General features: G+C 53.5%; 7 protein-coding genes across 7 annotated transcripts; 3 read left to right on the top strand and 4 right to left on the bottom strand.

Moving 5' to 3' along the window:
* Positions 1–59: 59 nt before the first annotated feature.
* Positions 60–4,734, top strand: BDV17DRAFT_262913 (uncharacterized protein; the record flags this gene model as incomplete). The annotated part of the gene is made up of 2 exons (XM_073757846.1): positions 60–4,062; positions 4,112–4,734. Coding segments are annotated over exons 1-2 (4,235 nt in total), but the record flags the coding sequence as incomplete, so codon positions are not given.
* Positions 4,735–4,845: 111 nt separating this feature from the next.
* BDV17DRAFT_298358 (3-deoxy-7-phosphoheptulonate synthase class II) lies at positions 4,846–6,704 on the top strand (the record flags this gene model as incomplete). Its single annotated transcript, XM_073763675.1, has 3 exons — positions 4,846–5,129; positions 5,192–5,510; positions 5,582–6,704. Exons 1-3 carry the CDS (start codon positions 5,102–5,104, stop codon positions 6,702–6,704), a joined length of 1,470 nt encoding a protein of 489 aa, XP_073615662.1. The 5' UTR covers positions 4,846–5,101.
* Positions 6,705–9,570: 2,866 nt separating this feature from the next.
* BDV17DRAFT_281670 (phosphatase PAP2 family protein) lies at positions 9,571–11,753 on the bottom strand (the record flags this gene model as incomplete). The annotated part of the gene is made up of 4 exons (XM_073760062.1): positions 9,571–9,618; positions 10,351–10,988; positions 11,044–11,546; positions 11,689–11,753. The coding sequence occupies 4 exons, from the start codon at positions 11,751–11,753 to the stop codon at positions 9,571–9,573; spliced, it is 1,254 nt and encodes a 417-aa protein (XP_073615661.1).
* Positions 11,754–12,411: 658 nt separating this feature from the next.
* BDV17DRAFT_85342 (putative GPI anchored cell wall protein) lies at positions 12,412–14,345 on the bottom strand. The gene is made up of 2 exons (XM_073765239.1): positions 12,759–14,345; positions 12,412–12,705 (listed from the first exon to the last, which is right to left on the bottom strand). Exons 1-2 carry the CDS (start codon positions 14,252–14,254, stop codon positions 12,678–12,680), a joined length of 1,524 nt encoding a protein of 507 aa, XP_073615660.1. The 5' UTR covers positions 14,255–14,345; the 3' UTR covers positions 12,412–12,677.
* A 2,256-nt stretch (positions 14,346–16,601) lies between these two features.
* Positions 16,602–18,722, bottom strand: BDV17DRAFT_85315 (prefoldin-like protein). Its single transcript, XM_073765238.1, has one exon. The coding sequence runs from the start codon at positions 18,646–18,648 to the stop codon at positions 16,846–16,848; it is 1,803 nt and encodes a 600-aa protein (XP_073615659.1). The 5' UTR covers positions 18,649–18,722; the 3' UTR covers positions 16,602–16,845.
* Positions 18,723–18,872: 150 nt separating this feature from the next.
* BDV17DRAFT_262898 (TFIIH/NER complex subunit TFB3) lies at positions 18,873–20,313 on the top strand. The gene is made up of 3 exons (XM_073757845.1): positions 18,873–18,973; positions 19,036–19,276; positions 19,338–20,313. The coding sequence occupies exons 1-3, from the start codon at positions 18,928–18,930 to the stop codon at positions 20,173–20,175; spliced, it is 1,125 nt and encodes a 374-aa protein (XP_073615658.1). The 5' UTR covers positions 18,873–18,927; the 3' UTR covers positions 20,176–20,313.
* Positions 20,314–21,383, bottom strand: BDV17DRAFT_262896 (uncharacterized protein). The gene has a single exon (XM_073757844.1). The coding sequence runs from the start codon at positions 21,249–21,251 to the stop codon at positions 20,382–20,384; it is 870 nt and encodes a 289-aa protein (XP_073615657.1). The 5' UTR covers positions 21,252–21,383; the 3' UTR covers positions 20,314–20,381.
* Positions 21,384–21,471: the final 88 nt, after the last annotated feature.

Genomic DNA, 21,471 nt, shown 5'->3' with positions numbered 1-21,471 from the left:
GAGCAACCCGCGACAAACACCACCTGGGCACCTCCACCTGCATGGATCAACGGTCGGCCGACGACTCCTGCACGAACGACAACAGACGACCAAAGAATACCGACATTTCGCGACGGGCGCCAAAAGACCGTTACGTCTTCCCGACATCGCACTCGACATCAATCCGTCTAATATTGTATATTCCCCGGTTCGTTACTCCGGCCGCACGACGCGCCGCACGATGAGCGATTGCAGATCAACAATATCCGACTCCCTTTAACCGACCACAATCACACCACCAACAAATACAGAATTTACATGCTCACCAATAATACCTAATCTCGCGTCCCGATATCACACAATGGCCCGAGCAGCGGTCATCCCACAATCACCACCGAAGCGCGCGACGCGCGGCAGAGCAAAAGGAACAACCACAAAGACAACGGGTAAACAGAGCGCGAGCACGAGAAACACAAAAGCCGCTGAGACGAAGAAGCGAAATGCAAGGGCTGCCGTGACGCATGATGCTGACACCACATCGGAGGAGGACACGGATGATGAGATCGGCGTTATCGAGAGTAATAGTCGCGGAAGGGGTGCTGGGTCCAAGACGAAATCGACAACTACAATGGCAGGACGCGGAAGGAAAGCTGCAGCCGTGCCGGAACCTGATAGAAGCGAGAGCGACAATGATGACGATGAACTAGCCCGATCTGGTGCGCCGAAGAAAAGGGCGGGGAGGCCGAAGACTAAGACGCAGACTGCGAAGGGAGACAGCACTACTACCAAAACAGCCGCGGCGCCGAAGCCGAGAGGCAGGCCGAAGGGGACGGGTGCGTCGGCGAAGACGACCTCCGAGGAGGATATCCTGAGGCAGAATACCCGGCGGAATGCGCTTTCTCAGGATAGTGACGAGCTGTCGTCGCCGCAACAGGAGCCTACGCAAATCTTTATAACAACTGGGTCTGCTTTATTGCGTGGGCCAGCCAAGACGAAGAAGAAGGTCACTTTTCAGGAATTGTCGGACTCGGACGAGGGAGACCTGAGCGAGGCGCCTGCCCCCGCTGCCCGACGCAGGAGAGGCACGATTGTCGCGAAGGACGGGGACGGAATGGGCTCCAAACCTGTTCGCAAAGCTGCCACTGGAGCGACTAGGGGTCGTAAGCCTGCGGCGGCGAAGAAGGGCAGTACTAAGCCTCTTTCGCCAAAGAAGGATAGACAGGTTGCGAAGGCGATATCGGCATACGCAAGCTCTGACGGTGAGGATGACGAGTTGAATGGCGAAAAGGATGCGATCAAGCTCGTGGTTCATTCACCTCAGAAGCGTGCCTCTGGTGTCTCTGGGCTAGGATCGCCTGTGAGACGGGTCAATTTCACACCTAACAAGTCTTCCAAGGCTTTTGATGAGAACGGCGAACCGAATCTACCGCCTGCGAAGGCGTTCGACTTTGGCGATTCTCAGTTCATGGCCAGCCCTGCCCGTCGGCCTCCACCTTCCTCGCCCTTTCACTTCACGTTGAAAGAGACGCCCAAGCGAGGGCTTTCTTTCCATGACAACGCCAAGATAACCAGGCCAGAGGCTACCCCAACGCAAAAGTCACACCTCAGGACCTCACCGAAGAAGGCGAACCTATCTACGCCGAAACCAGGAAGTCTTTTTGGTTCTCATGCCGACGGAATCTCGCAGCCGAATTTAGCCCCAGCTCAAAATTCGCCCTTGAAAACGTCTCCCAGAAAAGGCCTTTTCGGTTCCTCGTTTTCCTCGTCTCAGCAGCCCACTCAACATGATTCGACCCCTTTCAAGTCCAGTCTGCTGTTGAGTCCTGCGAAGAAAGTTAGCACGCCGTTCAAGAGTTCAATGACTCATGTACCCTCGTCACTGGCGAAGGAAACTCGACCAGAAGCGGAGGCAGATGAGGAGGATGATGATGATGATGAGACCGTCTCAATGTATGACGAGTCGCCATCTCGGGGACAGGTCTTTGAGGGCGCGACGCAATTCGACGGTGGGGAGGCTGAGGAGGTTGATGGGGAGACTGAGGGTGTATACGATGAGCCTAGTTCGAGATTAACGCCCGAAGGAAGTCCTGTTGCTCCTGAACCTGAGTATTCAGAAGAGGAAGAGGACGCAGCTCAATCCGACCATTCTGTGGATTATAATGAGAAGGATGACCAAGTGGCTCTTTCCGAGGAGGATGAGGTCTCTCCGGTCAAGAACCTTAGTCATGCTGGAGATGAGGAGTTTGCGGACCAGGAAGACGAGGACATGTTTGAGGACGAGGAAGCGGATGTGGAAGAGACTGGTGTGCAAGATCCATTCAACAATGACCAGAACGACGAATACGAGAGCACAACCCCGAAAGAGGCGCACCAAATGGAGTCCAGCCCGGACAAACTTCAGGAAGATGTCTTCGAAGATTCGCCGGAAGCTGCGGATGATCGGGAAGAAGAGTCAGACATTTGCATTAGCGAAGAGCGGGTAGCATCAGCACCCCGATACAGTTTTGCCGATGGGCGTGATGACGTCTTTACGGAGGGCTCACCGGTTCGCGATGTCGAGGAGCAGAATGATGTGCACAGTGTCAATAACAATGACGATACGTCTGTGTCGGATGGTGAAGAGCCGTTTGACTTTCGACCCATAGTCCATGAAGCTAACGATGAGCCCAGTGAGGCTGCTTCGCTTCATCCAGTCAACGACGGTCCAATTCAGCCATATGAGATTGAAGAAGTCGAGGATACTCCGTTTATGAGCTTTCTCTTGACACACTGGGCCCCAACTTTACCCTGCGTTGACTACGAGCCTACAACGCCCGCTCCTATATTTGCAGAGCGCAGATCGCCGCGTCTCAGCACGCCAGAAGATGAACAGAACGATGCTCCAAGTAGCCCCTTCATTCCCGCCGGGCTTGAGGACAAGGACAGTACACCAAAAGCCAAGGAGCAGCCTCAGCAACCCTCGGTTGCTAGCAAGGGCCCACGCTTTACTCTGCTCGCCGAGCAATTCAGCCAGTGGTCAGCAAGCAGTCCCGCGAAGCCTGAAACACAACGTCCACATCGCAGAGGTGTTTTCTCTATAGGAAGGCCCAGTGACGTTCCGAGCGCAGCCTCTCGTGTCCTTTGTACTGATATTTTTGCGAATGCGCCGACTCTCTCGGCTGCTCCTCGCTCTCAGCAGCACGCTCCTATCACTCAGGCGCGCGATGCCTTTGAAGATGAGGAAGAGGAAGATCCTGCTGTGAATGATGTGGAGTCAAGTCCTGCACGATCTGCGAGAAGTCCCATGGCAGAGAAAATGGATGACGAAGCCCAAGCAACCCCAGAAGCTCCTGAAGTATTCGAAGATGGTGACGACGACGAAGAGGAAGAACGTGCCGTAAGTCCAGTATATCCTACCCTTGAACCGGAAGAGGAGAAGGAAAACGAAGGCATTTCTTTGCCTCCGGCCACGCCTGCTAGAAATCCCTCGCTTGCCGCGCAGACATTCCACACTGTGTCAAAGGTCCCTCTAAAGCCTGAGGGCGAAATCTCGCCCCTCAAGGTTAGCCGAAAACGCGGCCGCTCTCTATCCATTACTTCTCCTGTCCGATCTTCCCCTCGACTTCGGAACTTCACCCTCCCTCCAAAAGAGCCCGAGTCTCCTCCGCGAAAGTCGCCTAGACTCTCGCATGGATTAAGCCGGAAATCTGTGTCAAGAGAAACTTTGGAGCGACCTGTTGAGCCTCAACCGAGTCGTGCCCGGACACCTCGCTCAGCTAGTCCTTTTAAGACACCTCGCAAGCAGGTGGCCGCTTACAACCATCACCTACGTGGTGCTGTTGTCTTTGTGGATGTCCATACTACGGAAGGCGAAGATGCGAGTGGGATTTTCATCGAACTTTTACAATCAATGGGCGCCAGGTGTATTAGGAACTGGTCATGGAACCCGCGCATGAGTGTTTCACCAGAAGAGAGCGCAGCTTCTGCGAATGGCAAGGTTGGCATCACGCATGTTGTGTTCAAGGATGGTGGTGTTCGGACATTGGAGAAGGTCAGGCAAGCGGCGGGGGTCGTCAAATGTGTCGGTGTCGGCTGGGTTTTAGAGTAAGTTTTCCTTTTCCTTTATTGAAAGATTCGGTCTAACTCGAGGTAGCTGCGAGCGTGAAGGCAACTGGGTCGACGAGGCACCGTACGCTGTCGACAGCTCAATCATACCCCGTGGTGGCGCAAAGCGTCGCAAGAGCATGGAGCCTCGGGCGTTGAGCAACGTCAATGGAACCCTTGTCAAGACGGGCATGGCTGGAACGCCTTCAAGCCGCCGCCCGTCTGCCGCCCATGGAAACATGTCTAGGAGTACCACCCCCGATGATCGCTCCACGCCAGAAGACACTCGAGGACAAGAGACCAGTGACTATAAATTCTGGCAGACCCCACGAACCCCCGGGTTCAACTTCGACGCCATTGGCATGTCCCCCGCGACGCCGTTCTATCTAAACCAGCGGTCGAAACTGGTGCAGCAGACCTGTCCTCCCAAGCAAACGCGACAGGGCCTCTTTGGAAAGACCCCGGCCAAGGAAGGACCATCTCGGGAGTTGAAGGCGAAGCTGGAAGCGGCGCGGCGGAAGAGTCTTGCATTCAAGCCTGCTGTTGGGAGCCCACTTGTTGAATGATTGGCGTTGAACTTGGCCTGCGTTAGTGACTTTATTTTATTTGCATTGGGCGGTTGTTTTTATCATACCCTTTTGCAGGAGTAGGGTGGATTTGATTTGATAGTATGCTTATTTGAATACTTTAATTCTATACTCTCTTCTGTCCTTGAACTGAAATATCCGCGGTGGAGTCACGTGCCCCACTTTGGCCCGCGAATAAGCGCACTCTTGGGAATGACTCGATTCGTGAACTTCTTTTGTGAATCATCCCAGATCTTCCTCGAGCTTATATTTGCTGCTTTTATTGCTCTTGTCTGTCTTTTTAACTTTCGACTTCCTTTATAACCCCTTGCTTCTCTGACCGCCGCCTGGCTATATAAGATTCAGCAATAGTCGCTAACCACCTGGACAATCAATTCGGAGTCCCGCATAGGAAAATCCTCCACTCTACTCAGTCAATTGCGTACAACAGCTGCCAGCTCAATTGAATAAACATGACCTCCGAATCCTGGAGTCCAAAATGTACCGCCCTCCCCCCCATCCCCATCTTACCAATCAAATCAACAAATTAACAACCCCGACAGCCTGGACAACAAAACCCATAAACCAAGACGTGACCTATTCCGACAAGGAAAGCGTCCAATCGGCCCTCCAAAAACTCTCAAAACTCCCACCCCTCGTCACAACGCACGAGATCGCAAATCTCAAAAGGAGTCTGCGCAATGTAGCCCTGGGCAAGGCATTCGTCCTGCAGGGCGGCGACTGCGCCGAGCTCTTCGACTACTGTAACCAGGATATGATTGAGGCGAAAGTTAAGCTTCTACTGCAGATGAGTCTCGTCTTGATTTGGGGGGCGAATATGCCTGTTGTTAGGATTGCGAGGATTGCGGGGCAGTTTGCTAAGTTAGTATCCTTTGTTTCCTTCCCCAGGTATTTATTTATGATTGAGGTGTGTGCTGATGAGATGTGTGTAGACCCCGCTCCAGCCCCATGGAAACAATAAACGGGCAAACGATCCCCTCTTTCCGCGGCGACAACATCAACGGGTTCGACCCGACAGCTGAATCACGGCGTCCTGACCCGTCGCGGCTAGTCTCAGCGTACTTCCATTCCGCCGCGACGCTCAACTACCTGCGTGCGTCTCTCTCTTCGGGCCTTGCGGACCTGCACTCGCCGCTTGACTGGGGACTCGGACACGTGATTACGCCGTCCATTAAGGAGAAGTACGAGCGCATTGTGACGAGAGTTAAAGATGCGCTGAGATTCATGCAGACTGTGGGTATTGATACGGATCGCGGCGTTGAGACGGTTGATGTGTTTACGAGTCATGAGGGGTTGTTGCTTGAGTATGAGACTTGTCTTACGAGGTTGCTTAAGGATCCTACAGGTCCATCGTCATCGGTTCAACACACCATTCCAGCTGTAGGAGCAGGAGCAAGCTCAGGCTCAGGGGTTCCTTCTGCCTCCGGCAGCGGCAAAAGCTACTACGCAACATCCTCACACTTCCTCTGGATCGGCGACCGCACACGGCAACTAAGCGGCGCACACGTCGAATTCTTCCGCGGGATTGCGAACCCCATTGGAATCAAGATCGGTCCGTCAATGACTCCGGTGGATCTAGTCACACTGCTTAATACCGTGAACCCCACGAAGGAAATCGGAAAAGTCACCCTAATCTCGCGGTACGGCGCGGCGAATATCGCTTCCCACTTACCGGGCCATATAGCCGCTGTTCGAGAATCCGGGCATATCCCCGTCTGGCAATGCGACCCGATGCACGGGAACACGCGGTCGACGCCTGGTGGAGTCAAGACGAGGCGGTTCGAGGATATATTGAGTGAATTGCGGCAGGCGTTGGAGATTCATCGTGCGCAGAGGAGTTTTCTTGGTGGCATGCACCTTGAACTTACGGGGGAGGCGGTTACCGAGTGTGTTGGGGGTGCCGGGGGACTGACGGAGGAGGGGCTGAGTGAGCGGTACGAAACGTTTTGTGATCCGCGGTTGAATGAGAAGCAGGCGCTGGAGTTGGCGTTTTTGGTTGCGGGGTTTTATAGGGAGATGGAGGAAGAGGGGGGTGAAGGGGTTAATTCTATTTAGATTCTAGGGCTGGGGGCTTGGGTGGGATGGGCCGGGCTTTCAAGGGAGAAGAAAACGGAAAAGTTAGATGCATTTCTGCTTGTCTATCATATTTTCGGGACCAGGCATGTTGCGACATCGTCATAATACAAAATAGGAGAGCCGCATGCTGACCCCCGCCGAGATAATCAATACCGCGGCTCCGCTCTAACGTCAACCCTTAACACCTCCAAGCCCTCCATTCCCCGAGCCATATATACCCATACCACCACTTCTGCCAGCACCATCAACAAGACTGATCCCCTCTTGACTCTCGGTGTCGCCAGCATCGAAGCCCTCCATTCATGGAAACTAGTATGGACCTCGGAGATCTTGAGGATCCCGTCGCCTCGTTTTCGTCCCCGGTTCCTGTCAAGTCCAAGCTCGTAGACTGTTTCCGTGTGCGGGAGGCAGCGTAGCGGCCGCGAGTTGGTCCGCGTTAGGGTCTAAATAGGGAGAATGAGGTGCGCTTGAATGAGAGAGGAAAGTCGCGGAGTGGGGGTAGGGATATAGTTATGAGGGCGGTGGTGAGCTCGAGGATGGTGCATAGAATTTGAGCGACGGTTGTGTCTGGAGAATATAAGAACTCAGCGTCAGTATCGACTTGTTAGTGTAGAGGTGTGGAGGGAGTACATGTCAGATTGTTTATATCCCAGGTCCGAGACAAGATCGCAGCCCTTGCCAACGCGGCACCACAGGCAACGCTCCCCAGCCCAAATAAAAGAAACACAAGGATTCCATTTATTCAACAGCATCTGCTGTTTCCAGAACGCTGGCACCGCGAGAGCAATAAGGACGACATTAACGACAAATCACGAGCACCGCTTGACATGTATATTTGGGACACCGTATCGGCTGTGAAGCAATTAGCTGTTCTAGCCACAGCCCTATCGCCCCAAAAGCCGTGGATAGGGCTGCATTGAAACACCAAGACTAGGACTCCGGAAATTGTGAATAGGGCTAGGAACGCTATCATTATGGTGCTGGCGAGAATCATGTATTTGTGGGGGAAGATGCGCACTATTGAGACTGTCATGCTGAGCTTGACAAAGGCGCTGGCGGCAAGCGTGGTTATGAGGGTGGTATAGTAGATCTTTTCGTCATGAAGTTTTTCTCGCCGAGGGACTGACAGTTGGGCGAATACCTTCATCCAGACGACCATATCCTTGCTGGGGAGGTCTTCCTCGTGTACACCGAGACCATAGTATGTGGAAACGTATGTAACGGCCGAGTAAACGTTGACCAGGAACTGGATGTATTCGGCCGCTATCCAGATATTGTGTCTAGCTTAGATACCAGTGCCACAGCGACCAAGTAGTCTTCTAGTCCAGAAGACTTGACGACGGATCGCCGCGCATATATCTATACTGGTTAGCAGCAGTTGAAGATGATTTCGACAAGTGAGCTGACCGCAAGACCGCAGATCAAGTTGCAGAGCATAGCCATTGTTAAGGTGACGGCCCTAACGGCGTTAACCATTCCAGCCCCCATATTGTAGAATGGTGGAGAGGAAGAAGTTGAGAAGGACGTCTAGGTAAAGTGAAGGCATTCGACCCCACTCACTCTGATATGACCAGGCTTAAGCAGCGTTTGAACTTCCAGGCACGCCATCGTCAGTGCGGGGGATAATCTACAGCCCCGGCCACCGGTCGATCTCGACTTGCCCTAAGCGAGCTTGAAAGGGCAACCCATAGAGCCTTTCTTATACCCCAGGATCCGCAGCCTTTCCGACATGGCCAGGCCGCCATTGCTCTAGTAGGCCTCTGACCATATCAAGAGCCAGTTGTATATCCAAGATCGTCGCAGGATTCTGTTTGGCAAAATTTGGACGCGATTGCGATTGAGGAATGCAGGACAGGGCCTAGAGCCCTGAATAGGTCATCAATCTCCGATAAGGATCAGGGAAACCTTGAAAGCTTGGCCCATGGTTAGCTCAAATGACTACCCTGTAGACATCTGAGACAATGAAGACAGTCTCCTGTAAATTGCATAGGACCTCCTTACCGGTTCTGCATCTCTCGCTTGCGCAACTTCCCCCTAGGCCCCGGCGGCGCACGCAAGCCGAGCACACTTCCCCCTGGATCTGTCGTCATGCCGAGGATGAGAGAATTCGGCTCGTGACGAGGTCATCGCGATAACTGCTTTTCGGAATTTACTTTGACGGCGATGGTTGTGTAGTCGAGGAGATTCGTCCCTTCGAGTCACGAAGTGGTCGCGCCTTCCTCTTGTGATCTTCACATGGCGGGACCATACTATCAACACCCTCCACCAGACTGTCCGAGATAACAGCAAACCCTCTCTGTGTGAAGCTCACAGTTATAGACAATGCACTGTCTTGCAAATTCCGGACTGGTAGGCCCACAATAATCGCTGGCTGGCCAGTATGTAATCATACCCCTCAGAAATGCATTGACAATGCTGCAGGAACGAACTGATCCGTGTTTAACGCGCACCTAACGGTCATTTCAGATGACAAGTTGGAATTTGAGTCTGACGTGAAAAAAAGTTCTGAATTGCGGGTGTCGGCTCCTCATTATCGCCGTCTGTTGCGTCCCAATCCATTCAGGTAGGGGGGCTACCGGCCTTCCTGCAGGCGTGGATCACTGTAGCGAGTAAGTGGTCCATCGGCGACTTCTAGATCGAGACCGTCTGGTGGTCGACCGAGTGCTGCAGAGAGGAAGTGACTTTGAGTGTTTCTCCGACAGCAAGAGTGAAAACGAGAGCGGGCTTGCCTTGCCTAGGTCCAGTAATGCGCGCGATTTTCGTATCTAAGAGTGAGTCAGGGAGTGAATACTGTAGGGGTCGAGAACCTAAGGTAGGCGGATGGGTTAGGTAAGTCCCAAGTATTCTAATAGTGATTGGGAAGAGAGCCAAAAGTCCTTCTTGTCGCCGAAGACTTTGCGATTTTCGAGCACCATTTAGGTACCCGTGGGGATGTGGTGAATATCTTTGGTTTTAACCTTGAGCTGTCCGTGACGCGAATGGGATGCGGCTGAGCTTGCAGTGGACCTCGCGTCGACTCAGGAAACTGTAGTTAAGAGGCAGACCCGTGAATTATGTTATGCTATTTCTGCGGCCTTTGGGACCGTTCCTAACATAATGTCGATGACTAGAGTGAACGCGGCATCTGTAGTCCTCTGACTAACGGGGTGGTAGGGAATCGTAGCTTATAAATATCACGTATAGATCCCATGCCAGAAAGACTATGTATGTAAAGGTATAAGTTGCACATGTCACATACTCATTAGGACAGATCATTCATATAGTATAGTATAGTACGACGCTGAGATGATGTGATATCAATGCCAAATCCATGCCAAATCGATATCCAACTCAACATGCTCAATCAAACCAACCAAGCAGTTTATCTTTCGCAAAGCTATGATAGCGCAGCGCTCGATAGGATATGTCTTCCAATTATATCCATTCCAAAAGTGCAGATTTGCCAAGAAACAGTCTAAATCGTTATTCGTAGCACGAAGTGAATACAGAACCGAGATATGTATGTTTGCGAGCCCCTCGAATAGGGGTGCAGGGACTAGATGTCGTGAGGTCTTACTCCACCTCCAACCCCAGTCCCAGGAGGCGGAGCAGGGGAACGCGCAGGCTCTGGGTATAGAGGCGCCACAGGAGGCTGCGTCTGAGAATGATATGCCATATCCGGCTGGTACGTCGGGAGCTGTTGCCCGCCCACAAAACCGGGGTTATGAGTTCGGGTATAACCCTGCTGCATCTCATACCCATTCGTGACATCCTCTTCACTAGACGAAGACCAGTTCCCGTCATGGTCATGCGGCTGGCGCGAGTACACGCTCGGCGCGAAGGGATTCCCCGACGGATACGTATCCGGGTGTGGAAGGCGCCCGGGGACAGGCTCCGAAGACTCGTCTGGCTGGTGCATGCGCTCTTCCTCCGGATTGCGCAGCGCGTCGGTGCTACCGGTTGCGCCGTAGACGCCTGGGTATGGGATTGTGGGCTCGGTGCCCCACGATCGAATCGGGTATGCGCGCCCTTTCTTCCAGGGCTCCGCGAGGGAGGGGAAGTATTGGCGGTAGGAGATTATAGCGCAGAGGGTGCCGAGGAGGGAGCCCGTTATCACGTCGAATGGGTGGTGGCGCGCGTCCATGATGCGGGATACGGCGATGAGCGTTGCGCCGAGGCACGGGAACATGACGATGAACATCTTCCAGACTTCGCCTTTGTTGTCCATGATGTGGAGCTTGCCGCCGATCCAGAGGGATAGGTAGAATAGTCCGGCGAACGAAGCTAGAGGGTAGCGAGTTAGCGTTTCGTCTTTTATGCACGGCGAAGGTTTTCTTACAGCTACTGTGACCGGAAGGCCACGACCGAAACCCATCCTTCAACAAGTGCGGATCCCCAGTACAGATACTATAATCCGACAGTCCAAAAGGCACAGCATCCGCGCTACCAGCGCGAGGCTTACACCGATCGATGATATCAGGACGGGGCTTGCCGCAGGCATTCTTCAGCGCCTGCGTGATAACAAAACACAGCGCCTGGGACAGGATAAGACCCAGAAACCCGCAATTCAATTCCCACAATCGATCCTTAAACCGGTATGGCCCCGTGAACTTCCGCTTCCCAGACGACTTAATCGGCTTGTTATGCGAAAACAGACCATCAACGAACAGCGTATAAATGGCGATAATAATCAGCGGTCCTCCACCGGAACATGCGACGGCTGCGAAAATCGATATCCGCTCGGGGTCGGCCATGGGGTATTGAAGGGAGATGTTATTCAAGGAGAAACGCTGGTGGTATGGTTCGATTCGGTCGAGGATCCAGAATCCGATGACGAGGGCACTGTGGCATGTTAGGTTAGCGAGGTCGGCTGCGATCAATCGAGGGAACGAACATGAGGATGACATAGTCGAGGATATATCTAGAGAAATGAAGCGTTAGCAAGTATCGAATGTGCGAGAACGAGGCAATCCATCCAACTCACGAAATCACCACCCGCGGCCGCAGTCGGCGCTTGGAGAAGGGCAGTTTATCGGGGATTCGGTCCATCTAGCGCGGCGCCACTTCTCAGGGATCAGATCGTAAGCTATGTATGACTGAGCTGGCTAGCGTGACGAAATGGAGTAAACAGGAAACTGTGCACGTGAAGCAAGCGAGGGATAATCTGAAGATAAATAAGATAAATAACCATAAGAACCCGAAGGAATATGAACGAGATTAAAGAAATTCAGGAGGGACATTGGCGCGAAAAACAAAGCATCTTGGCTGGGAGTCCGGGGCCAATCCACAGCGGACAACTGGGGCTCGTCTTGCCTATAAATACCCTGTTGAACCCCAGACTGCTGCCAAGCCCGTTTCATCACTTTGCTCAAGAGTGCGATCTGCTGCCAGGCCAGGCTCAGCCACCACCATCGCCCCGTCTTGCCGGTTGTGGCCATGAAGCATTTAACTGAGACTTGGAATATAGAAATTCTTGCTGGCTTGTGTGTTACTCAACATGGAGACCACATCGTACTCCGTACTTCGCAGAGATGTTCAGAATCCGCGGAACCCGAATAATAAATTTCGCTGCCTAGAATGCCAGGCAGACACAATCCATGTTCCAGACCAGGCGCCCTGCGCTGGCTGTACTGTCAGATCTACGAAGTGCGAAGTACGGAAGGCGTGCCGCATAGACGATAAACTACTACACTACTGAACCACTCCTGAGTGTGATGCGTGAAGATCAATGTCCAAATAATTTAATTAAACAAGAGAAGAATTAAATAACAGTCAAGGCCATTAAAGCGTTTTAACTAAGTAAATCTGGATCGAAAAATGAAAAGTAAAGGAGTGTTGTACAAACTTCAAAGTACATCCGTCAGCCGTTAGGGTCATATTTTCATCACGACTTCTCAATCATCGTGAGCTTGTCTTCCGCGAGGCAGAGAAGGCAGCCGACTCGATCTCATATCATATCGTATCCTGTATGATCTAGCAGACAGTGATGTACAGACCAAGACTATGTTCAAGTTAGCAATTGTTCAATATCAGAAGAGGATCAGGGTTACTCACGGCGAGGGGTTGTAGTCCTCGAAGAACTCGAGCTCGGTGTTGCCAGCGTTGCTCATCTCGACACCGATGGCCTTACCAGCGGGACACTCGAAGTTGCTGATGGAGTAGGAATTGCCAGGGGAGATGGTGAAGTCACCGAAGTTCTGGCTAACACCAGGGGCGTTGCTGTAGGAGGTCGACATCTCAGCGGGTGACTCGAGGGCAGCGAAGGAGACCTTGCCGTCACCGCTGAAGGAGTAGGAAGAGGTCTCGAGATCCTCGAGCTTGGGGAAGAGGAAGACAAGGCTACAGGTCTTGCCGGCATCCGAGGGAGGAATGTCGAAGTTAAAGATGGTCGAGGTGGTGGAGGAAACGGTGCCGTTGAAAGAGGAGCCGGGAGCCTCCTCGGGGGTGGAGGAGTCGACGGGGATGATCAGGTGAGGATACTCGTAGTCGCCAGAAAGGTCGGCAGGGCAGCTTCCAGAGGAAGGCGTGGGGGTTTGGCCGCCGCCGGAAGGTCCAGTAGGAGTCTGGGTCTCACCACCACCAGCAGGGCCAGTAGGGGTCTGAGTCTCGGCAGGTCCAGTAGGAGTCTCACCACCACCAGCAGGGCCAGTAGGGGTCTGAGTCTCGGCAGGTCCAGTAGGGGTCTCACCGCCACCAGCAGGTCCGGTAGGGGTCTGAGTCTCGGCAGGTCCAGTAGGAGTCTCACCACCACCAGTAGGGCCAGTAGGGGTCTGAGTCTCAGCAGGTCCAGTAGGAGTCTCACCACCACCGGCGGGGCCAGTGGGAGTCTCACCGCCACCGCCGCCACCAGGAACAGGGGTCTGAGTCTCAGCAGGTCCAGTAGGAGTCTCACCACCACCGGCGGGGCCAGTGGGAGTCTCACCGCCACCACCGCCACCAGGAACAGGGGTCTCAGTGCTGCAGTCGACAGTCACGGTTGTGTAGAGAGTAGTAGTGGGGAGGCACTCAGAGCACTCATCACCGCCGCCGGCACCACCGCCGGGGCTGCTGGGAGAAGGAGAGATAATGGGAACAGTGGAGGTACCCTGGCCAGGGCCCCCGGAGCCGGGGCCTTCGCCAGTGGGGCCGCTAGGCGAGGGAGAAACGACAGGCACAGTCGAGGTGCCCTGGCCGGGGCCCTCAGATCCGGGGCCCTCACCACCTCCGCCGGGACTGCTGGGAGAAGGAGAGATAACGGGAACGGTGGAGGTACCCTGGCCAGGGCCCTCGGAGCCGGGGCCTTCGCCAGTGGGGCCGCTAGGCGAGGGAGAAACGACAGGGACAGTCGAGGTGCCCTGGCCGGGACCCTCAGATCCGGGGCCCTCACCACCTCCGCCGGGGCTGCTGGGCGAGGGAGCGGGCGACTGAGCGGGAGTAGAGCTAGGAGCGGGGGCGGGGGAAGAGGCACCACCACCGCCACCGGCGCCAGATCCCGCACAAGAGTCGGCCATCAGCTGAACGTTGACGCAGCCGGTAACATCGCCGGAGTCGGGGGATGTGTAGATGTTCATTCCACCGTTTTCACCAGTTTCACAGGCAACGAAGCCAGTCTGGCCGTTGTACTCGAGCTGGCCGTTCTGGTTGACGGAGAATCCTGGGGTAGGGGTAGCGCCAAGGTCGCACTGGAACTGTGTTGTGGGGGCTATTCGACATGTCAGAGATCATCAATCATAACTGATATCGTCAATGGGGGTCAAGACTTACGAGTCAAGATGCAGCCACGTCCGCTGCCATCAGTGATGGAGCCGCTCTGGTCAATGCAGAACTGGCCAGCGGGCAGTCTGCTGTCACCAATGCGGTTCTGTCCATCACCGAGCTGTCCAACGGAGCCGGAGGCATCGCCGGATGCTGTGATGTGGAAGCAGCAGCTGGTATCGCGAGGAACGAAGGCGTTTGCTCCTGCAGCAAAGACCGCAAAGGTAGCAAAGTTTCTCATGTTGACTGACATGTTCAACCGATGAAGCGAGTGTGATTGAAAGTGTCGAGATTGATTCTTGACCTTTCCTTGAGTTGAAGGAGTAAAGCTCCGGGGGGCAGAAGCGGCTTTATAACTTCCGGCTGGGAGCTCCGGATCAGTTGCCTGGGAGTATGCAGTCATCAGTTCCGTGAAAGGAGCAGTGAACCCTGGGAGAGCAACTGCCGGGTTGGGCCAATGGCAGTTACTTCATGACAGCATAAACAGGATGTGACCCGTTCGAGGAACTCAGGCCTGGAACTCTTCTGGGCGTGGTGGATGATGGGGGGCTAGACGTCATGGCTGGCGGTGGAGCTCGATTCTTTTTACTCTATAAAGTGAATCCGGGATATATCTCCCTGCCACTGAGCCGGCAGCGGGGCCAGTACAGGTAATGCATCAACAGTGGACCTAAGAGATGCACTGGACCGGGTATTATCACTCTGCCTTAGTCAGAGATCCTCGATACGTGGTTCAGATGAGCTTCTGCGAGATAGAGGGCGAATTGTAGCCTCGTCCACGGCCCCAGGTGGCTCTGGTAGCCCACAACCAGACCATAGTTGGCAGCGTCTGTTCACGCCACTGGCAACAAAAAACCTTCCAAGGTCGCTTGGTTATCCGTGAAGACCGGCCTCATGGGAGTAACCGCGCCCGCATTTTGCGGTCCCACAATGGATGGGGTGTAGGATATACGGGGTATTCGTAGATGTCATGTTCGCCAGCAGCTCGCAAGGAGGCCATGTGTGAGTGAATCGCAATGCCTTGCAGGCGGGCTTGCATCATACTGGGCCAGACAGGGCCGCAAAGGCCTCAGGCTCCACGACCTGCAGTGAGTGTGGAGCGATTCATTAATAAAACAAGTCCGATCTGATGGCCCATACGCTCGATCCCGATGAAGCAGCAGTGACTGGGGCAGTGAGTGCTGAGCTGGGCCAGCATCATTGATGGACCTGAAATCCTGGATGTGTTATGGAGAAGATAAGTGGGAAGGCAGCCAGGGACGCAATGTGATGGGTTGCTCGGAAGGGGGAAACTGGTCCTCCCGGAGAATCGGGTGGATCGCCGCATTGAACCGCGGCCAACGGCTTTGCTTATCTTGCTTGTTCCAACTCCATCCACATCGGCACTCGGATGGTTGAGAGTCACTCTGGGTACGTACTCCTCTTCCATAAGGAAACTACCCACGTTGATCTATCCATGATCCCACACATTGGACGTCATTGCAGCCAGCCTTCGTAAACAAGCGAGGTGGATGTCGGAGCAACCAGAGTCCGGCTGAGATGAGATTCAAGGCCACAGGAATCAGCGACCACAGTTGAGAGCGACAGTTTGTCTGGTTCCGAATACGATAACAACGATGTCTACAAAGTATCTGCCTACTAGTAGACCTGATAATTATAGAAGCAGTATAGCTTCCAACCTTACCTCCGCAGGGGCCCTCCCACCACTAGCAAGCGTCAAAACTCGGGTCTGTCCGTGTTTCGGCATCACAATAATCTTGCCAGAGTTAGTCGCCGGCGATCTTCCGAAAAAAAAAGCATTGTTATTGGATGCCAAATGCCTCAAGGTTGGCATTGCAAGGTTTTCTACAACTAGCCGACGAGCTATGTCCTATTCGGGGATGAAGCTAATGATGTGGACAGCCAAGACATTGACATAGTCACTTTGATGGTACTCATAGCTTGCTTGCTTGGACAGCTCTGCAGGCACCGAGTAAGGTCACCATGGAATGTTCTATTTTAGAAACAGTTGACTTGGTGCAAAAGCCGCAATCCTGATGGCTAGCGCAGTGCCTGATACTCATCAGGCAACGATTGACGTTCTTGAATTGATCTCATGTAAGTATGATGTGTAGGGTGAAACGTAACCGCATCTCCATCGAGTCTAGACCGTAAGTACTCTGGCGAGCACAATACAGTCCAGATAGAAACCGGTCAGAGAGCCCTCGCTGTTAATCTTGGAATTCTGTATGTTGAGCATACTGACGGGAAGACAGTATGCTCATTGCGTGAATTGTAGAATTCCCATCCTTTACTCTTGGGTCTACTCTGTGATTTAGATGACTTGAATATTCGTGCGATCTATCTATTGCTGAATATAGTCGGGTATCTGAGTCTATGTTCGTCATATATGGGCTGGACTAGGCTGCTAGCCCATGCGAGAGGCCCGAAATTTGCTAATGCGCTTAGGGGCCTCTTCGGGCTGGACTGAAACCATTTCTGGTTCTTCGTCAAGCGAGCCACCGTTCTGTTTGGTCATCCGGCTCCTCATCTGGTAAAACTCGCTGGCGATCTCTTTCCGATGCAGCTCTTCGTCTAGCTCATCAGGCTCTGGGGCAGTGGCGGTTCCTTCAGAGATATCTCGCTCGACAAGGGTGTCAGCAAGAATTTTCCCGTTGTTTTTGGCAGCATCCTGTGACTTCTCTGTAAAGTCTGAGATTGGCTGAGAGAACGGTTTAGGCTCTGCGGGCGTAGCAGGAAATAGAGGCATTGTTGGAGTCGGTGCAAGCGGAGCTGCCTTGCGTTGAGATGTCTTAGATGCCTGCACACCGCCGCTCAATGACGCAGTAGAACTCGTGTCGGCGACGGTGCTTGCCATACCGCGAGCAGTCTTGAACCGGGAAGTTTTCTTGGGGACCGGGGCACCATTCGCCGTCGAATCCTTGTCAACGGATTGCGTACGCTCGATAATGGAGTCTGACAAAACAGGAACCTCAGTCTCTCGAGGCGCAACTTTCTTGGTTTCTGGCGCTGGTGGTTCAGGTGCTGGCGCAATGTCAAGTTCATGGGCAAAGGCAACCTTCTTCTTTGGTTTTGCCTTTGGAGCCGGTTCGTCGTTTGTTTCTGGCGTCCTTTCTATCTTGACCCTGCTGGGCTGCTCAAGGTCCTCTTGCATGTTCGTAGGAAGTGATGCAGAGTCTTTGCCCACATTCCACATGCCTCGTGCGTTCAGCTTCGCTTCCAGCTCACGCATCTGTTGGTGGTAGTCCTCATTGAGAACAGGCCGGATGCTGCGTCCATACTCGTCTTCCTCCTCGTCCTCTTCTTCATCGTACGAGCCGTACGCGTCGTCGAGCGAGATGTCACTCGCATCATCAGCCAGCTCCAGCTCGGCCACTACCGCACCGACCTCGTCCAACCCATACCGCAGCATTTCACGGCGGAGCTGAGCATCTTCAGGAGATTCATCAATGTCCATGACCGGGATCTCTTTCTCGACTTCTGCCGGGGTATGAGCCGCGGGAGCTGGGGAAGTTCCATTGCTGGCGGCTGAGACAGGTTCTGAAGAAACCGCTGATTGAACGCCCTGGTTATCAACCCTTTCTCCAACATTCGACAAAGAAGTATCTTTTGCTGTAGTCTCCGAAGAAGTTGATTCAATAGACGCAGAAGCATCGGGCTTGGGAAGGTCTGGAATGTTCTCAACCCCAGCCTTCTTCAAGATATCCAACAAGTCCGGCGCCTGATCACCCGGAGTCGTAGTTTTGCCTGAAATAACCTCCCCATCTTCGTTAAGTTCCTCGATGATCTCCTGCATAGGAAACTCGGCCGTTGGCTCCGGCGGCTGGTGCTCAGTGTCCAGAACCTCCAACTGGGCCTCGGCAGCACGCAATCTCTTCTCCATCGACGTAATGTTATCCCTCACGTAGTCGATTCGTCTTGAAAGAAGGTCGGTCACTTGTGTTCTACTCCGCTTGAGGCCTTGTTTCTCGCCGATAATGACTCGGAATTCGTCTTCGGTGACGAGCGCCCCGCCGAAGTTGCGGTTAACTCGTAGGAAATCGTCCGTTGTAGCGTCTTCATCGAGGTCCGCGGTATCTTCTTTCAAACCCTCGTATTCTGCTTCCCATGTCCTCCAGTGGTATAGTGATTGTTGGAGTTGTAGAATGTTGCTCTCAAGTTGGACACGTTGGCGTTCAAGCCCCTCCATATTGTCTTTTGAAAGTCCCATAATGATTGCGGACGACGACTACGAGTCGGATTCGAAGACCAAAGCTGAGAGTAGCAACTGAGTTGAGTGTGAAAAGTGAGTGAGTTAGGGGAGCGCAACTTTTGCGGCGGCAAAAAGTAAAGAAATCCCGCCGCGCGGAACAACGAGGCTTGCATCTGATTGGCCCGCGGTATCAATGCGCGTCAGATGCTGGCTCGCCTTGAATACTTTCATCACACCTCCAACACTGCGCAAATATTGTCGGCTCTGCTTGTCGCCTTGGGTAACGGTATTACAGCCATGCCTCCATCTCGCGAGGCCTTGGTTAACCGCCGGGACGAGGATGGTAGGCTTTCAACTCTGTTTCAAGGCCTCTCAAGTTCAGGCTAACCACGTCTTCCTATCTAGAGGTCTGCCCTGTCTGCAAATCCTCGCGGTACCTGAACCCGGACATGCGATTCCTCATCAATCCAGAATGCTACCATAAGATGTGCGAGTCCTGCGTGGACAGGATCTTCTCCGGCGGACCCGCGAACTGCCCGGTAGCGGGATGTCATAAGACATTGAGAAAGAATCGGTTTCGCAAACAGACGTTCGAAGATATAAATGTTGAAAGGGAGGTGGATATACGTCGGAGGGTTATGACAGTGTAAGTTCGCTTTCCTGCGTTTCACCTGCAGGCTATTCTAAACGGCTCTATCTCTATTTAGCCTCAACCGTCGCGAAGAAGAGTTCGATTCAAAGCTCGACTGGGATAACTTCCTAGAACAAAGAGAGGAAATGATCTTCAATCTCGTCAACAGAATCGACGTCGCAAAGACAGAAGCCGACCTCCAGAGCTACGCATCCGAGAACATGGGTTCCATCCGCGTCAACCAGGCCCTCGAAGCGAAGGAAGTCACCTCATTCCAAGAACGGCAGAACCAAGAGCAAGAACTGGCACGTATGCGACGGCAGGCCGCGCGAGAAGAATACGAGAACGAGCGAAGGGAGCTGCAGGCCAACCGCGAGGACATTCTCAGTCGTCTTGCAAATGGTCGACCGGGAGACGCCGCTTCCATCACGCGAGAGGGCCAGAAGGTCATGCTCAAAAAATCCTCCGCTCGACGCGGCGAGATGGAACGACTTCGGCAGAAGCAGGCTGCGCTATGGGGGACAGATGCCAAAACAGCTGGGGATACTGGCGCCGCGGCCGAAAGGGCTGGTTCTGGGCTGATCAAGGGACTCAGGAAGATCAAGACGCCAGAGCCCGAGAAGCCGTACGATCCCTTTGGCGGGATGGTTCCCAACAAAAGGGACTATTATACTATGGCAAATCACTACCCGTCCTCGTATCTTGATCCTATTCGGCAGGATACGAGGATGCTTGCTGGTGGTTATGACCTGCAGGAATATTACTCGAGGACCATGCTTGAGGCCTTTGCGGGTTTGGGGTGCTTTATCGACGAGGAGATTCCGAGCCGAGAAGCAGGCTCTTTCGGCACCATGAAGCCTGTCGGTACACAAGGCGCTGCTCTAGCGGCGGGATCGGGCTCGGGTAGCACATGAGGCTTGAGGGGTGATAATCGCCTTTGCCAGGGCCTTTGCATTATTGCATAGCGGCGGCGCTCGTGTTTTTGGGGTTTCTAAGTTTGCACTGGGCACTTTTGATATAGCGAACGATTTTGGTATACGTGGTGTAAAATATGTTCAATCAAAATACATTTCCGAATATTATGCAGACAACAGTATTATACAAGTGTTCAACACGCTTCTCAAATCTTTCCACCAGTAATCTCCTCTCCCAACTTCTTGACTCTTTCTTGAATGATATCCCAGCGTTTGGATTCTCCTTTTGCAGTGTTGTCGGTGTTGTAACGTGCTCCCATGCCCAGAGGGAAGCCCGTGTTCCAAATGTTTTCACCAGGCCTAGAGTCACTGCGCCAGGCCTCGTTCTCTCCCTCAGGGAAGACCTTCTCAATCTCAGCGTTCAGTTGGTCCTCAGTCACGATGAAGTTGCGAGCATTCATGTAGAGCGAGTGCAGTTGGTCTCGACGCTCCATCTCTTTCTCAAGTTTCTTCTGTTCCACTCGGATCTTCGAGGCCGCGAGGCGTTCGGCCCTACCAGGGTCCGGCAGGGTAGTCGAGCGATTCGAGATCAATTCCTTCGGCACTGAGATCGAAGTAAACCGTTCGTCGTCTCGTTCAGGTTGTCGGAGAACGCGCTCCCGTAGCATCTGTCTGTGTTGACTCCGCTTCGCCATTCTGTTGTCTGTCCGCACCTTGCGGTCGTACAGCTCGAGTAAACCCTCCTCGAAATTCTGTCGTCTCATGTTGGCGTGTTGCCGCTTTGCCTCTCTGTATTTGGCGTGGGGTTCTTCTGGGTTAATTGGGTCCTGGACCGCAGGGAGAGGTGTAGCGGCCTCGATGTATGCCATTCCCGGTTTGTCGATTCGGCGGGCGGGGAATATTTCGCGCGGTACGGGCAATGTACCCTTGACGCGGCGCTGAGATGAAAGATCCGGCTGGATTGGTCGAGGGACTTCAACAAAGTTGGGAGATTCAGGTCCGACCCGGAGACTTGAAGAGGAAGAGAAGCCACGGAGCTGCACGGCGCTCCGGCCGCATCGGCGGAAAAGAGACATGACGGTGGAGTGAGTGTATCGCCTAGCAACCTAGATGGAAAATTGGCAAGTGCTAGGTGAAATTCAAGAGTTGCAAGACAGGTACGAGCTCAACCCGGCGATACTGGGCTGGGGTGAGCAACGCGGTTCAGGCTCGAGAAGGCGGAAAAAGATCGAAGCGATTTTCTCGCCGTTGGTCCGTGCACCACTCCGCTTGGCGCTGTAGAAAAAAATAATTTCT

This window comes from Aspergillus undulatus, assembly GCF_047715775.1.
Source record: "Aspergillus undulatus strain CBS 261.88 unplaced genomic scaffold BDV17scaffold_23, whole genome shotgun sequence".
In the NCBI taxonomy this organism is placed as follows: Eukaryota; Fungi; Ascomycota; class Eurotiomycetes; order Eurotiales; family Aspergillaceae; genus Aspergillus; species Aspergillus undulatus.
This window is presented reverse-complemented; position numbering and strand designations above follow the sequence as displayed.